Source organism: Carcharhinus amblyrhynchos, chromosome 16 (assembly GCF_965287045.1).
Source record: "Carcharhinus amblyrhynchos chromosome 16, sCarAmb.v2.hapA, whole genome shotgun sequence".
NCBI lineage: Eukaryota > Metazoa > Chordata > Chondrichthyes > Carcharhiniformes > Carcharhinidae > Carcharhinus > Carcharhinus amblyrhynchos.
Genome location: NC_137339.1, coordinates 24,405,191 through 24,421,072, shown reverse-complemented (window position 1 = coordinate 24,421,072; position 15,882 = coordinate 24,405,191). Strand labels below are relative to the sequence as shown.

At 43.1% G+C, this 15,882-nt stretch overlaps 1 protein-coding gene across 2 annotated transcripts in view; it reads right to left on the bottom strand.

The window, feature by feature from the left end:
- Nucleotides 1–15,882, bottom strand: part of LOC145353895 (peroxidasin homolog) — a 180,617-nt gene that overhangs the window by 28,591 nt on the left and 136,144 nt on the right. For both annotated transcript variants that reach the window (XM_080204846.1, XM_080204847.1), the window contains 6 exons: nucleotides 13,531–13,687; nucleotides 11,776–11,884; nucleotides 10,460–10,617; nucleotides 4,867–6,370; nucleotides 2,105–2,239; nucleotides 110–318 (listed from right to left, as the gene is read on the bottom strand). In XM_080204846.1, coding sequence (XP_080060972.1) covers nucleotides 110–318; nucleotides 2,105–2,239; nucleotides 4,867–6,370; nucleotides 10,460–10,617; nucleotides 11,776–11,884; nucleotides 13,531–13,687 — 2,272 coding nt within the window. The remainder of the gene's footprint in view (nucleotides 1–109; nucleotides 319–2,104; nucleotides 2,240–4,866; nucleotides 6,371–10,459; nucleotides 10,618–11,775; nucleotides 11,885–13,530; nucleotides 13,688–15,882) is intronic.

Genomic DNA, 15,882 nt, shown 5'->3' with positions numbered 1-15,882 from the left:
TTAAGGCTACATTATTAAAAAACACACACACATACGTGCATACTAACTACAGGTGAACACTGCAATGAGCCCCTAATTAAGAAGAGTTCACTTTTGATTGAGTTGTTACCTTCACAGCAATCTTGCCACATCCGGAGGTCAATCTGTGGAATTTCCCTGCAGCTGACAAAGCCCTGAGGGTAATTGGCCACTCTGAAGACGTCCGGCTGAACCTGCTGGATGTTGTCTCCATTGTCACACATAACCCGTGCGAGTGAGGCTTGTTTAATCTGAGTTAACTGGGTTGGGGTGAAGACTCCTGGATTTTCATACCAGAATCTGAGCAAATGTAAAAAAAGTTCCAATTGTCTCAATAACGCTCGCAACATGAAAAGATAGCTAACGTTGTTGCACTGATAATCTTTTGTCTATAATGGATGATTCACAGCATTGACAATCAGTGGCTGGTGCTATTGATATGATGAGTAATTTACCCGGACAGATTTAAATCTGATATATTAATCCCATCCATAGAATAGAACAATGGAATCCATACAATGCAGAAAGAGGCCATTTGGCCCAGCAAGTCTGCGCTGACTCTCTGAACAAGCATCTTTCCCAGGCCCATCCCCCCACCCTATTCCCATAACCCCATGCATTTACCATGGCTCCTCCACCTAACCTACACAAATGTGAACACTAGGAGGCAATTTAGCATGGCCAACCCACCTGACCTGTACATCTTTGGACATCGATGGCCTAAACACACCCAGATAAAAGGCTACAACCTGTTTACTGTAAGACTAAATCACCCAGTTAAGGCCCGTAATTTGCTGGTGTCAGCGCACATCCAATCACTTTGTTAAATGGTCTGTCAACTTGGACTCTTTTACAGAATGTGAAAGCCTTCAACTTCCAACTTTGCACAACAGCCCTAAGAGTTCCTTAAGTGATAACCTGACAACACACCACGGACTACCCTTAGGAAGGTGGCTTATCAGCTGAAAAAAACTTTGAGATATGCTGAGGTTGCGAAAGTGTTGTATGAATACAAGTCTCCCTTGAATAGACTATACAGTGTAACACGGTCACAGAAGCAGGAACATCTCTCTTTCCTCTGTCCCTGCAAAACAAGTAACAGATGCACAGAGTTCCTCAGCACTCTTGGTAAATGTGCTCGATCAGCATCTCATAGTAATTGTGCAAGTGAATACAGAGCCAGATTTGGACATGATTCTCATAATGTCCATGTCAAAGAATTCAATAAAAATCATTAAATAAAAACAAATGGATACAGAGTCAGAGAGACAGGGATTGGGAATGAGATTAGGGAGAACATGGGAATAGAAATTGCCAATGCAGTGCCAGAAATTAAGTTTGTTTAAAAGATTTAATTCTCTGTGGAAAAGAGGCAATACTGTTAACGTAAATAGTGGAAAACAGATGCTGGATGGATGAGCTACCATGGACTGAATAGCATTTGTTATCTGCATTTAGCTTATGGTTAACTTTCACTGTTCAGAATAAACATTTGAATGAGATATTGGAGGGCGACCAGCAGCTGTATAATAATATCCTACTATACACTTCCACGTCTCATATAAAATCTGTGAGGAAGCCATCCTGTGAAATTTGTGAACCAGTTTTATAACGCTTTGCAATGATTCCAGATGCATCAATAGATTTCATATGACTTCAGATTTTCTGGAACATCGCAAACTTTGAGAAACCCCTGGAATTTCCTCAGCTTCTTCTGAATATTTCTTTCTTTTCCCCCACTTGTGTAAAATAATCCCATATGATCTCATATTTTTGAAACTTGCTTTCTGATCCCTTCAACATCTTTGTACAAACATAACAATAGGTACTGCAAATAGACAAAATGTACAAAATGTAAAAATGCAAAATGTAGCAGACAGACTGAAGAAGCATAGCTTAACCGGAACTGACAGACAAGCATGTTAAATGGTGCTAAGGTTTCCATGGTCTCAGAACTGTCTACTTGACACTTTTACAAAAACAGATTCATTGGTATGAAAAATTCATCTGAAAGTAGCTGGGTAGCGAACATGTACATCATATCCTTTTATCAATGGGTCAGATAACACATGGTCTGGGTATTTACCTGTCTCCATCTCTCAATCTACGAAACTGAGTGCTAAGCAGGCATAGTAGCACTGGTCCCACTCTTGTGCCAGGTATCAAATCTTCCACCATCAGTGCAGGCCAAAGGTCTATACTCCTCGGAGAGCCGTACAACCTATGAAAGTAGCAAGGTTAGCTCTTGGTAAGATAAATAAAGACTTGTGTTGCACAGTTGGTATGAGTTATGTAAATACCAAGCTGAGAAAATACCCGATAAAAGGTTATCATCCAAAGACCAGATGTATTCTTAAAGTTGCTACTTTTTGTTGCAGTTTCTACTGTTCTAACACATTCTCCCTCCCTTCAGTTCTGACAATGAGTCTACAGGCTCAAAATATTAACTCTATTTCTCCCCAGTAGATGTGGGCAGCCCTGCAGAGTCTTTCCTGAAGTCCTCTGTTTTAATTTCAGATTCCTGCAGTATTTTGCTTATTTTATCTAAATTTCTACAAGTGACTGATGTCTGTATTTGCTCTACGTAATTGCTAATAATAAAAACAGAAAATGCTGGAAATATTTGGTTCCAAACAAGAGTCATATTGGACTCAGAAAGTTAACTCTGTTTCTCTTTCTATGGATGCTGCTAGACCAGCTGAGATTTTCCAGCATTTTCTGCTTCTATTGCAGATTTCCAGCATCCACATTATTTTGGTTTTAGTTTATTAGAAACCCTACAGTGCAAAGGAGGCCATTCAGCCCATTGAGTCTGCACTAACCAAAATCCCACCTGAGCCCTATTCCCATAAACCCACAAACTTACCCTGTTAATCCCCCAACACTAGGGTCATCTTAGCATGGCCAATCAACATAACCTGCACATCTTTGGAGTGTGGGAAGAAACCAGAGCACTCAGAGGAAACCCATGCAGACACAGGGAGAACATGCAAACTCCACACAGGCCCGGGGCCGGAATTGAACCCGGGTCCCTGGTGCTGTGAGGCAGCAGTGCTAACCATTGTGCCACTGTGCTGCCTTTGACATAAGTTGTACAGCTGTTTATTCCACATCGAGGATTTCATTTTATACTTTTCCATCAGATGCATCCACGTATTTCAATGGAAAATAGTATCTTCTCATCTAAATGTCATCTTGCCATGCTTTCTCTATCCTCTCTGACCCCAAATGATCAGCAAAAGGTTCTAGTTTCATCCCCTAAAGACCCAACTTAATGACTTTTAAAAACCAGAATACAGTGTGAAGATGCTGAAAATCTGAAATAAAAACAGAAATGTCAGCATATTAAGCAGGCCTGGCAGTGCCTGTAGAAAGAAACAGAGTTAACATTTCAGGCCAATGATTCCTAAGCAGAATTTGAATCTGATTAAGGAGAAAATAGAATTTGTCTTTAAAGAGGCAGGTCAAAAAATAAAAAAAACTTCCTCAATAATCACCAAACCTGTAAACAGAAGAACTATCTGTCATCATTCTCCTGCATTCTCTGGCCATAATTTGATCCTTGAATACAACTTCAACATGACTAAAACTTGCTTTGCAACTTTTGCCACTCTCAGGAATTTGAGAGGCTTGTGCGTCTGGGAGGATGAAGATGGGGGGCAGCTTGGTGGCACAGTGGTTAGCACCGCTGCCTTACAGCTCCAGGAACTTGGGTTCGATTCCTGGCTTGGACCACTAGCTATGGGGAGTTTGCACATTCTCCCTGTTTCGTCCAAGAGCTCTGGTTTCCTCTTACAGTCCAAAGATGTGCAGGTTAGGTTGATTGGCCATACTAAATTGTCCCTTAGTGTCCTAGCATGTGGATGTTAGATGGATTAGCAGGGTAAATATGTGGGGTTTCAGTGGGATTGTGGTTGGTCCTCTTTCTGCACTGTAGGGATTCTATGGGTCTATGATGCTAAATGAAGATCAAGTTATGTTAAGATGGCATTGAATACTTGGTCTTTTCTGGGCAGTGATTTTCTCTGAAGAAGTCATACGGACCTGCTGGACCTATCCAATATTCTCTGCGTTTATTTTAGATTTCCAGCTTTAAAATTGGTTCGCTTGGGACTAGCATAAATTATGACCAAAAGGCCCGATGAACAAGCTTCTTCTGACAATTGCTTTTTCACAATTGTACTTAGTTGAAAGATTGGAACAGGTTTGGACAGTGAAGCTCAAATTCCTCATCAACATTGCTCAGCAGCAAAATGCTGCCGATAATTTTTTCCAGTTGAGTAATTCCACCCCGGCTCACTGTAAGATAAACCTGATGGGAAACGGAAAGGGAGAGGGTGGCACATGGTTAGCACTGCTGCCTCACAGTACAAGGGACCTGGATTCGATCCCCGGCTTGGGTGACTGTCTGTGCGGAGTTACATGTTCTCATTGTGTCGGCGTGGGTTTCCTCCAAGTGCTCTGGTTTCCTCCCACAGTCTGAAAGACGTGCTGGTTGGGTGCATTGGCCTTGCTAAATTCTTCCTCAGCGTACCCGAACAGGCACCAGAGTGTGGTGACTCGGGGATTTTCACAGTAACTTTATTGCAGTGTTAATGTAAGCCTACCTATGACACTAATAAATAAATTTATAGAGAAAGTTGTGAGATATCTTGTTTGGGTAGTAATCTAGAAATGAAGAACTTCAAATTATATAGAGGATAATGCCATATCCGATCTTAGTGCTGTTGATCTCAACCAAAGGGAAAATCAAATGAACATATTTTTCTTTATTTTAGTCGAATTAGGGACCAGCCCCACAAATTACGTTAGAAGAGGTGTACTTGTGTATTTCATTGTCCTGCTTACCTTCCTAGCTTTTTGCGAATCTCTGGATTTTTGATCTCATTTTTCAAATCTTCAAAGTCCTGAGCAGATGTGAGGTTGCAGAAAACCCTGTAGTCATTGTACGGAGGTATTCCGTGATCACGGCCACGTTGGATATTCATTGCTGCTAAATCCAGGGAGACAGCGTGCACCATGGAAAACAACTTCTCTGTGAGCTCCAAGTTCAACAGCTCAGTCGGCACCCTCATTTTCCCAGGGACAGCAAAGAGGCCCCGGAGGAGTGGGTCGATGCCGCCCTCCTGGATGAGCCTGAACGGCGAGAAGAAGGCTTTGTGCAATGGGAGGTGGCCCTCCGGAATTGGCTGGAAGGATTCATTCAGCCGGTACAGAATCGGGTTGATGAGCGTGTGACCGAAGCGAAAAGCCGCGGTGGCAAAAGCATTGACAATGCCCGCGTTGAGATTTGGGTTATAGCCCTTGTAGTCACCTAGTACTTTCATACCGACATCCCCCAGGATTTTGGATAACCAGTGTGAATATGTGATGTGCTGCATTTGTGCGGCAACTATCTTGCGCGCTTCGTGATAGATGGTATCGCCATCCCAGTGCGGGTTGAGTTTCAGTAGCTCTGTCGCAATTCGGTTGTGTTCACGGAACCACAGGGTGTGTATGGCTGTCAATGCAATGTGCTCGTTGGATCTGTGATCGCCAGCGAGGAAGCATGGAATAGGGCTCTCGTTGGTGTCCCTCATGCACTCTGTGGGTGGGCCTGTTGCAAAAGGCAACAAGTGTTTGCCAGATTTGGGTACAACCTGACCGGCCTTTAATAGACCCCGTTGGTTGGTTAGGTCCCTCAACTCCTGCGCCTCTTGCTCCGTACTTCCATAAACATTGGACGCGTCGATGTAGGATGTCAAGTGATTAATCTGTTCTCTTGGGTAGACAGAGTTCATCAACAAGGAGGTCATTCCGCTCCCGCACACGGGACTGGAGCGCACAAAGAACATACACCGGCCATTCCTCACACGGGGATCGTCATCTGGGATCAAAATGGGAAAGCAGGGGGGATCGTTGGTGCAGTACTTGTTGCATGGCTCTCCATCAGAAAAGCGAGACATACTCAGTGCAGCCACTGTTAAATCCAAGTCGTGGTCTAGAAATTGGCCCCACTGCATGACCAGGTGTGTGTACTGGTCATCAGGAGTGATTGTTTCAGTCCCAATTACTGTGGTGGAGACCAGGCGGGGCAATGGAAGAGGCTGCCTACTGTCCTCCATGTTCAGATTGGAGCCCCTGGGAAGGTTAAATCCATTTTCGTACACGGGTTTTAGAAGTCTTTCAAAAGCAGTGAGTGATGCTCCCCACATCGGATGCTGCAGGTTGTTACAAGTACCATCGTGTGTTCTATACTTTTGGTGAAAACAAATGTCTACACAGTCAGGAGAACGTCTGTGAGTAGTGCATCCCGAAATGTTGGCAATCATGTTAAGATATCTGGGAGAAACCAGATCATTGTAGCGATAACCTAAAAAAAAATGAAGCGCCAAATCAAACAAAATCAGAACCAAACGCAATAATTTATCACAAGCAGTGTTTGAAATGAATTTAGGTACATGAAATTCTCGCACATTCTGTACCCTCTCCTTTCCTTCTCCCCCTATGTACTCTACGAATGGTATGCTTTGTCTGTCTAAAAGAACAGACAAAATTACAACACAGGAACAGGCCCTTCGGCCCTCCAAGCCTACACTGACCATGCTGCCCACTGAACTAAAACTCCTACCCTTCTGGGGATCTTATCCCTGTATAGCAGGCAAGAAACAATACTTTTCACTGTATACCAATACAGTGACAATAATAAATCAAATCAGCATGGGCTGGAATTTTACCTTCACCTGCCAGCGGAATTGTAGTTGGGAGGGTGTGTGTAAGATTTCTCCCCAGCACCTTCCCACTGAGTTCCGGTTTATCCTGACCTCTCTGCAATTTTATGCTTGCAAAGGCAAGGCCAGCCTGCCCAGCTTTGACCCAGCTGAGGCTCTTAAGTGCTCACCTCTATCAGCAATCTCGTTTTAACACCGGGCGCTCTGCCACTCCTGCCTTCTCCTCCCATTAATGTCCAAGTCCTCCCACCCACATCAGTCTCGTCGCCAACACCTTCCCCCACCCCCAAAAACCCTGTCATCCTCAAAATCCGGCCATGGTTGGGGCTTCCGCGGTTCTTTCACTCGAGCTTCGACTGCTTCTTTTTAAACAGGAGATAGACCAATTGGGTTTTGTACGTTGTTTGTTCTTTTGATAGTTTTGAAGTACATTTGCTGGAAAACAGATGTGTACTCAGATGCTGCAGGATGTAGATAGAGTTTTTGTACGTTGGAGCAGTGATTAACCAAGATCAGAAGAAGTGGCTTTGATTGCTTGGACCAAATTTCATCACTGTTATAGATCAGATAGATAATTGTTGCTATAAGCAACTGTACAAAAAAAGAGGATCGTTAAATTTTTAAATGGCTATTTGTGTGGATATTCAGAATTTCCCCTAGCCATTAATGCCAATATGTGATATGTGGTTACCCTGTGCAAACACAACGATAGAAAAAGAAGCGAATTCAGCACATAACGCATACACCATCTATAGATTTTATACAACACACGTTTATTGATCATTCTGAACATACTTTAATTTGCAGGGTGGGTAAGTACTGGTAAATTTTCAGGAAAATAAACTTCCTGGTCTCAAAAGATAACTGAGTGAGACAGGTTTGTTCTCTAGAGTTATTGAAGGTACGGGAGTGTGATCTGTGAAGTGGGTGTTATAATAGTGCAGAATAGGAGATGCCCTGGAATTGGTTTTGAGACTACAATTTTTTTTAATTTACGTATTCTGGATAGATTGCTGCATCAGGGGATTAAGAAACACAGGAAAACTGGAGCTCCTTTATCTTGAAAGAAGGTGGCTGAAAGGGGACATCAGGATGCAGACAAGGCTATATCGAGTATAGGTGAATTCACTACTTCAAGGTAAACTGATACAGATTTCAAAAGCATATATTAAAACTGCAAGAGATCCATTTATGTAAACAGACAGGGAGAGATCAACATTTAGAACATGGAGCTAATGAAGGTTTGATTCATTCAAGATGCCCTGAAATGGCTAAGTGCTTTCTTCCCCAATGGATGAGTTAAAATAGGTCAACTTGTCTTTCATCAACTCATCTCCACTTATCTTGTGAAATATTAGTATCATTTAACAAGGATCTGGGAGCTGACAGATGACAAATGCAGTTCAATATATAAATGATTAATATAGAAGCAGGAAACCAAAAGAGGAATTAAAAATCAATTCAAAATACTGAAGCTGCCAGAGATCTGAAATCCAAAAGGAACCTCAGCAGGTCTGGCAGCATCTGTGGAGAGGGAAGTCAAGTTAATGTTCAGCTTTGAAGAATCGTATCAGACTTAAAGTGTTAACTCTGCTTCTCTCTCCACAGATGCTGCCAGACCTGCTGAGCTTTTCCAGCAGTCCTGTTTTTTCAACCAAAGGAGGAGGTTGTGTGCTAAACAGAACAGTGGTAAACAGTTCAGGATAGGTACACATTAATAACAATAGTTAAATGTATGAAACTGAGAACACAGAGCTTGGATGTAGTCAAAACAAAATACAGGCAAGCACGGTACTGGGTGTGTAAAAAGAAGGGCAGCGGTCAGATTTGATTTGATTTATTATTGTCACATGTATTGGTATACTGTGAGAAATACTGTTTCTTGCGTGCTGTACAAAGCATACCATTCATAGAATACATAAGGGAGAGGGAAAAGAGAGGGTGCAGAATGTAATGTTATAATCATAGCTAGGGTATAGAAAAAGATCAACTAAGTAATATAAGTTAGGCCCATTCAAAATCTGATAGCAGTAGAGAAGAAGTTGTTCTTGAGTTGTTTGGTACGTGATCTCAGACTTTTGCATCTTTTTCCTGACGGAAGAAGGTAGAAAAGAGAACGTCGAGGGTGTGTGGGGTCCTTGATTATGCTGGCTGCTTTACCAAGGCAGTGGGAAGTGTAGACGGAGTCAATGGATGGGAGACGGAGTAATCAGTGCAGTCCTGATCACCAAATCATAGGAAGACTGCTTTTGGCTTTTGGAAGTATAGAGGTGAGCGAATGAAATGGTTCCAACAGTTAATAACAGAGGTCGGGCTTATTTTATTTAAAATGAATCAAGCACTAAAGTAGACTTGAGTTTTCAGTAAAGTTGATTCAGACAAATTGCTCACCACTGCAGTCAGTTGGTGCTAGTTACAAGAGACAGAAATATTAAAAATAAGTTGCTAAGAATTATAAGGCAGAGTATCATCCAAAAGGGTAATAATATTATAGAATAGATTGTTTGGGAAGGCTTTCAAAGTATAATGCACTTAAAAAAATAATTAGATAGGAAGGAAACAATCAAAATGCGTGGTGAAACAGCAGGAAGTGGAAGAATTGGCTGGGCCTACTAGCTTCATCTGAATTCTAAAGTCTTTCTTTTCTCTGTTGCGTTCAATTTTAGCTTTTTAATTAGCATCTTTTCTGTGGCTTTTTTTAATAACCACCATTCTCTTCTTCTTTGCCATATTGAGATGGTTTTTGTAAAATTATCATTTAGTTTCAATCCTTTCAATTTTTTCTGAAAACATTGTCACATCCTTTTACAGATGCAGCATAGAAAGCAATCTTTCTGGTTGTATCACAGCTTGGTATGGGCTCCTGCTCTGCCCAAGGCTACAAGAAACTACAAAAGGTCATGAATATAGCCCAATCCATCACACAAACCAGCCTCCCAACCATTGACTCTGTCTACACCTCCTGCTGCCTCGGAGAAGCAGCCGGCATAATTAAGGACCCCCGGCATCCCGGACATTCTCTCTTCCACCTTCTTCCGTGGGAAAAAAAGGTATAAAAAGGTACGTGAGATCACGTACCAACCAACTCAAGAACAGCTTCTTCCCTGCTGCTGTCAGACTTTTGAATGGACCTACCTCGCACTCAGTTGATCTTTTTCTACACCCTAGCTATAACTGTGACACTACATTCTGCAGTCTGTCCTTTCCTTCTCTATGAATGGTATGCTTTGTCTGTATAGCACACGAGAAACAATACTTTTCACTGTATACTAACACATGTGACAATAATAAATCAAATCAAATCCTTTCCGACTATTTACACTGTTCAGGTACAGATTTGTCACTCTCATGACCTGTTCCCTGTCTCCCTCCTTCATGTTGTTCAGTCCTATTAAGGATATCTCCTAGCTTCAAGTTACAACCGATGGTCTAAAAATATGATCTTTGCCGGTATATGACAATCCTCCTCTATATTTCCAACATTAGCATTTATTTTAAATTTTATTTTCTATTGCCTGCAGCAAGATTTCTAAGCAGTAACTGGCAAGATAATTAAATAATTCATGCTATTCTTATTGCAACTCAGTTTTGGTAAAACTCCAAAACCATTGTTGCACATCAGATATAATGCATCATGTGACAGTAATCAGATGATGTTGCAAATAATGAATTGGCGCACAGATACTGCCACCATCACAAATTTGTTTCATACGAGAGCTATTGTCACTTACTTGTATTGTTGAGGTTCACAGTTAGGCCTTGCTGAACATGCTCCTGAATCAATTGTAGTGTTCTCTCAAAGATTTCACCCGCTCTTGCTGCTTCCACAGTATAGGGGTCACGTGGGTAACGGAATAGGGCCAATAGGTCATTTGGGGTGCGTGGACGCCTGCCAAATAAAAAGGTAGAACTTGAGTTCTAAAATCTTTGGAATGCTAGGAAGTTATTTGTAACAAAACTAAAGAGAACATTTCTTGGATACCAGCTCAAAATATGCAGACAAAAGTCCTTTAGAATCACAGAATCCCGACAGTGCAGAAGGAGGCCAATCGGCCCATCGAGTCTGCACCGACCCCAATCCCACCCAGGTCCTATTCCCGTAACCCCACTTATTTACCTGTTAATCCCCCTGACACTGTCAATTTAGCATGGCCAATGAACCTAACCCGTTCATCTTTGGACTGTGGGAAGAAATTGCAGCATCCGAAGGAAACTGATGCAGACACCGGGAGAACGTGTAAAATCCACACAGACCATCGCCCGAGGTTGGAATGAACCTGGGTTCGTGGCGCTGTGAGGCAGCAGTGCTAACTACTGTGCCACTGTGCTACCTCCTGTGCCACCGTGCCATCCCCTTAGGTAGCACCTTCCAAACCCACAACCACCTAGGAAGAAAAAAGCAACAGATACCTGGGAACACCACCACCTGTAAGTTCCCCTCCAAGTCACTCACCACCCTGACTTGGAAATATATTGCCGTTCCTTCACTATCGCTGGGTCAAAATCCAAGAACTCCCTCCCTAACAGCACGTCAGGAACTGCAGGGTTCAAGAAGGCAGCTCACCACCACCTTCTCAAAGGCATGGGCAATAAATGCTGGTCTAGCCAGCGATGCGCACATCTCATAAATTATTTTTTAAAAAAATCTTCTATGAGTCATTAGTGCCGTGGCTTCATCAAAGGATTTTGGTTCACAGATAAAACTGAGCGGGTCTCAGGGGTTTCTATTCAGACATTTAAATAGTAGAGTTGCTTTAAATAAAATTCATGCGAAAATGCCTCACAGCTGAATAAACAAAGGCAGCGCTCAGTCACATTAATATGTTCACCACGTGGCTCAAACATGTAAGAAAAACATGTAATCAGGGCTGAGACCATCACACAGTTGGTGACATTTACACAGCTGAGGTATAACATTAACACTCATAACAATAAATGAATCCACTATTTATAATTATAAAGAACCTCCACATTTTTCACACGCGAAAACATTTATGTGTGTGTTTGACTGAGTTGGAATGGGATTTTAAGATTACTGCATACTTACTTGTCGAACAAATCCCTTCGCGTTGAATTAATCGCACTGTCAATGCTGTTAATAGCTTCCTGCAGAGACTCTTCAACAAAGGTATCGCCAGTTCGCCCACCCTCCAGGGCTGAAAGCCAAAGCATCAAAGATACAAACATACAAAGACGTTACTATTTAGTTTCCTTATATAAAGAAAGCCATCTCAAGGGAAGATGGACATCAGCATCAACTGCAGTACTACACAACAGACGTTATATAGCCACACACACACACACACACACACACACACACACACACACACACACACACACACACACACACACACACACACACACAGCCCTATTTTGCCGATTAATCGTTAAAACACTGGGTTAATCGTGTTAAGTGATTAACACGATTTCGCTTCCATGCAGATGCCCACTGAACCAAAGCCCAAAAATGGCTGTGATCTGAACCGCCCCCAAAACGGGCGCACTGGTGATTTAAATGCATTTGCATGCCCAACTTTATCAGCATTCCCCCTTTTACCGTCCTGTTTGCCCATCCAGACTCGGCACGAAACAGACCTGCTCGGCAAAGATTTGTTTCGGGTGCTCCAGCCTCTGAAAAGTTAAGTTCAGAGATTCCAACGGCTCTCTGACTCAGATCGGTGAAGGGGAGGGGGGAGGTGGGCCAGATCATTCTCTGGTGAGGGCGGGGGTGGAGGGGGGGGGGGGTTGGGGGGAGGAGGTGGGTCAGATGTATCTGTGGTGGGGGTGGGGGAGGGGAAGAGGGAAGTCTGATCATGCTCTGGTGAGGGTGGGTAGGGTGAAGGAGGCCAGATCATTCTCTGGTGTGGGGCAAGGGAGGGAGGTTGGACGGATCTCTGGTGGGGGAGGGGGGTGGCAGGGGCAGGGGGGCATTCATTGCCTCTCTGTGGTGATTGGTGGGGGGGGGGGGGGAAGGGGCAGGGGGTGGCGATCGGTCTGGGTAGCTGGGGGGGTTGGTGGATAAGGGGGATAGTTATGTTGTGGGGGAGGAGCGATATCTGTAGGGGCCATCACTGCTGTTTTTTGCTCCCGGGCCGTTTTATCTGCTTTGTGACAAGGGTGCGTTTTTCAAATTATTTCTCACTGCGCATGCGCAGTTCAAAGCTCCGATCAGAGCAACAATGTTTCGGGCGCGAAACGTAAGCCCTGCCCACAGCGTGATTCAGACTCGCAATTTTTTTTTCAGACTAAGTGCTTATGGGAGCACCTGAGAATAGATTTCCAAGTCGGATCTGAATTGCGCCCAGATTCAGCACTTAGAATCAAAATGGTAAAATCGGGCACATAGTCTCAGGGATATATTCATATCTAGTTCATCACTAGTGGTTAGGCATTGTAACAAAATTTCACTTGTGACCACTGCAGTATCTGGTCTGTTCCACAAATTGTACACACAACAGTCAAGAATGAGTGGCCATTTGACCCACTGAATCCTGTCCCTCCAGCATTCCAACTCCATCAGGTTAGTATGAAACTTTGATTTCTCTGCTCCTCGATCCTGCATCTCTATTAACTTGTGGGATCTGTTCTAAATTTGGCCAAGTTAGAAAGGTAAATTGCAGGTGGCTCATTTTCTCTCCTAATCCTCCAGCACAGTTCATTTTAAAACAAATTATTTCCCTTTGCACTACAAAAAAACCAAAAATCAATATACCCGTAGCCAATTCTGTACCAACCATATTGCTGAGAAAAAAAATTATCTCTGTCCATAACAGATTAAAATAGGATAATAACAGTAACATACCAGTGACAGTTAACAACATATTACTGGAGATAAAACCGAATGCATTACGGGCGATGCATTCATATCGACCCTGGTCCGCTTCCCCAACATCACGAATAATCAGAGCTCCCTCTGGAGTGACAAAGAACTTCCCACTGTCTGTAATCTGTACACCATCCTGTTTACAAAGAGAGAGGTGAAAGTAAACGGGCTTTGCGAACATAAACATCTAACCTACTTCATCAATGAACTTCTGCCCTTTCCTGAGTTTGGGAATAGACACTGTGGTGAAGGTTTTCTGAATTACTTCTCCTCTTAGTAACTAATATCTCAATGGCATTGTGGTTAGCATTGCTACTTTACAGTGCCAGGGGCTAGGGTTTGATTCTCGGCTTGGGTCACTTTCTTTGTGGAGTTTGCACGTTCTCCCTGTGTCTGCGTGGTTTTCCTCCGGGTGCTCCGGTCTCCTCCCACGGTCCAAATATGGGCAGGTTAGGTGGATTGGCTAAATTCTACTTCAGTTTACCTGAACAGGCACTGGAGTGTGGCAACTAGGGGATTTTCACAGTAACTTCATTGCTGTGTTAATGTAAGCCTACTTGTGAGTAATAAATAAACTTTAATATCTGACTCATCATTTATTGGCGCTAAACCCCACAAATGCAACCCATGGCACGACTCCATCATCACTTAATGCTGCTCAATGATTAATTTTCCCTCAGGGCTCAAGGTGAGAATTAGGGTTGTACCTGTTAGCTCTGGTGAACTGAAAACCATGAGATTATGTGCTATTCTTAGGAATACAATGGCTGAATTTCTGCGATGGGGCGGATATAATTTGGGGTGAATCGCTGCTAGCATATTGTGGAGGAGTGGGGTGAGGGTGCTTTTGTGATAGAAATTTAGGCTGAAAACCAGATCTGCCAAGTTTCTGCCTCATACGTCCACAGTCAGTGGAGTCCAGTCATAGTTTGAGGGTAAGGGGTAAACCTTTTAGAACTCAGGTGAGGAGAAATTTCTTCACCCAGAAGATGATGAATGTGTGGAATTCACTACCACAGAAAGTAGTTGGGGGCAAAACATTGTGTGACTTCAAGAAGAAATTAGATATAGCTCTCAGGGCTGAAGGGAGCAAGAGATATGGGCGAGGAAGGGGAATCAGGATATTACATTCAATGATCAGCAATGATCAAAATGAATGGCGGAGTAGGCTCAAAGGGCCGAATGGCCTACTCCTGCTTCTAGTTTCAATGTCAGAAACTGCAAAAGGGAGCAAATCATTAACATAAAGTTTTCTTCCCCACGTCCCAGTGGAGGTTTGGGCAGGGAAGGTTCCCAGATCACCTCAGGAATTCCATTCAGAAGAACAGTTTTAAGCTTGAGGTTTGTGCGGTTGCTGAGAATGGACTGTGGTTCTACCAGGTCTTCCGAGGGCTGGATGAAGTTGCAACACTGAGGTAACCCGGGAGGGACTAATGGCCTGAATTTCCAGTAAGAAGTCTCACAACACCAGGTTAAAGTCCAACAAGTTTATTTGATAGTAAACCCACAAGCTTTCGTGGTTTGCCCCTTCGTCAGGTGAACCCGAAAGCTGTGGGTTTACTATCAAATAACTTCGTTGGACTTTAACCTGGTGTTGTGAGACTTCTTACTGTGTTTACCCCAGTCTAACACCGGCATCTCCACATCCTGAATTTCCAGGCCATAGCAGGCCAAGATTAATTCTTGGGGTGAAAGGAAATTAGACAATGTTTAACACCCTCCTTGGAATAGTAAGGCCTTCAAGAGCACCCCATTGGAACAGTGGCTGCTCTAACTTTCCACTGCTTCGAGTGGACAACTCTGTTATGTCTCTGCCTAAATAATTTGATCCATCCCCGTGATCGGGGATTAGGTCAATGTCCTTCACAGTAGTTAGGCAGATATCTTGCTCTGTCACATATCTAATAGTAGAGCATAGATGTGGCTTCTGTACTACTAAGTTCCTATTTCTGTAGGCCCCAGTGAAATCACAGTGCTTTAACAATACAATTTTGGCCCCAAAATCAGACATTTAATTGGCAGAAAGAGGCGAAGCTATTCCAAGAAGTTACAAGGCTGTGGAAGTATGCTATTGAATGCCAGTTGGGCAAATGCCAGTTTGGAGGAAACAGTAGCATAATGGCAATGTCACCGGACTGGTAATCCAGAGGTCCAGACTAATGCTTTAGGCCACAAGTTCAAACCCTACCATGGCAGCTGGTGGAATTTAAATTCAATTAATAAAATCTGGAATTGAAAAACTGAAGCTCAGTGCTGGTGGCTATGAAGCTATTAATAATCATAGTTAAAAACCTGCCTCGTTCATTATTATGCTTTTGGGAAGGAAATCTT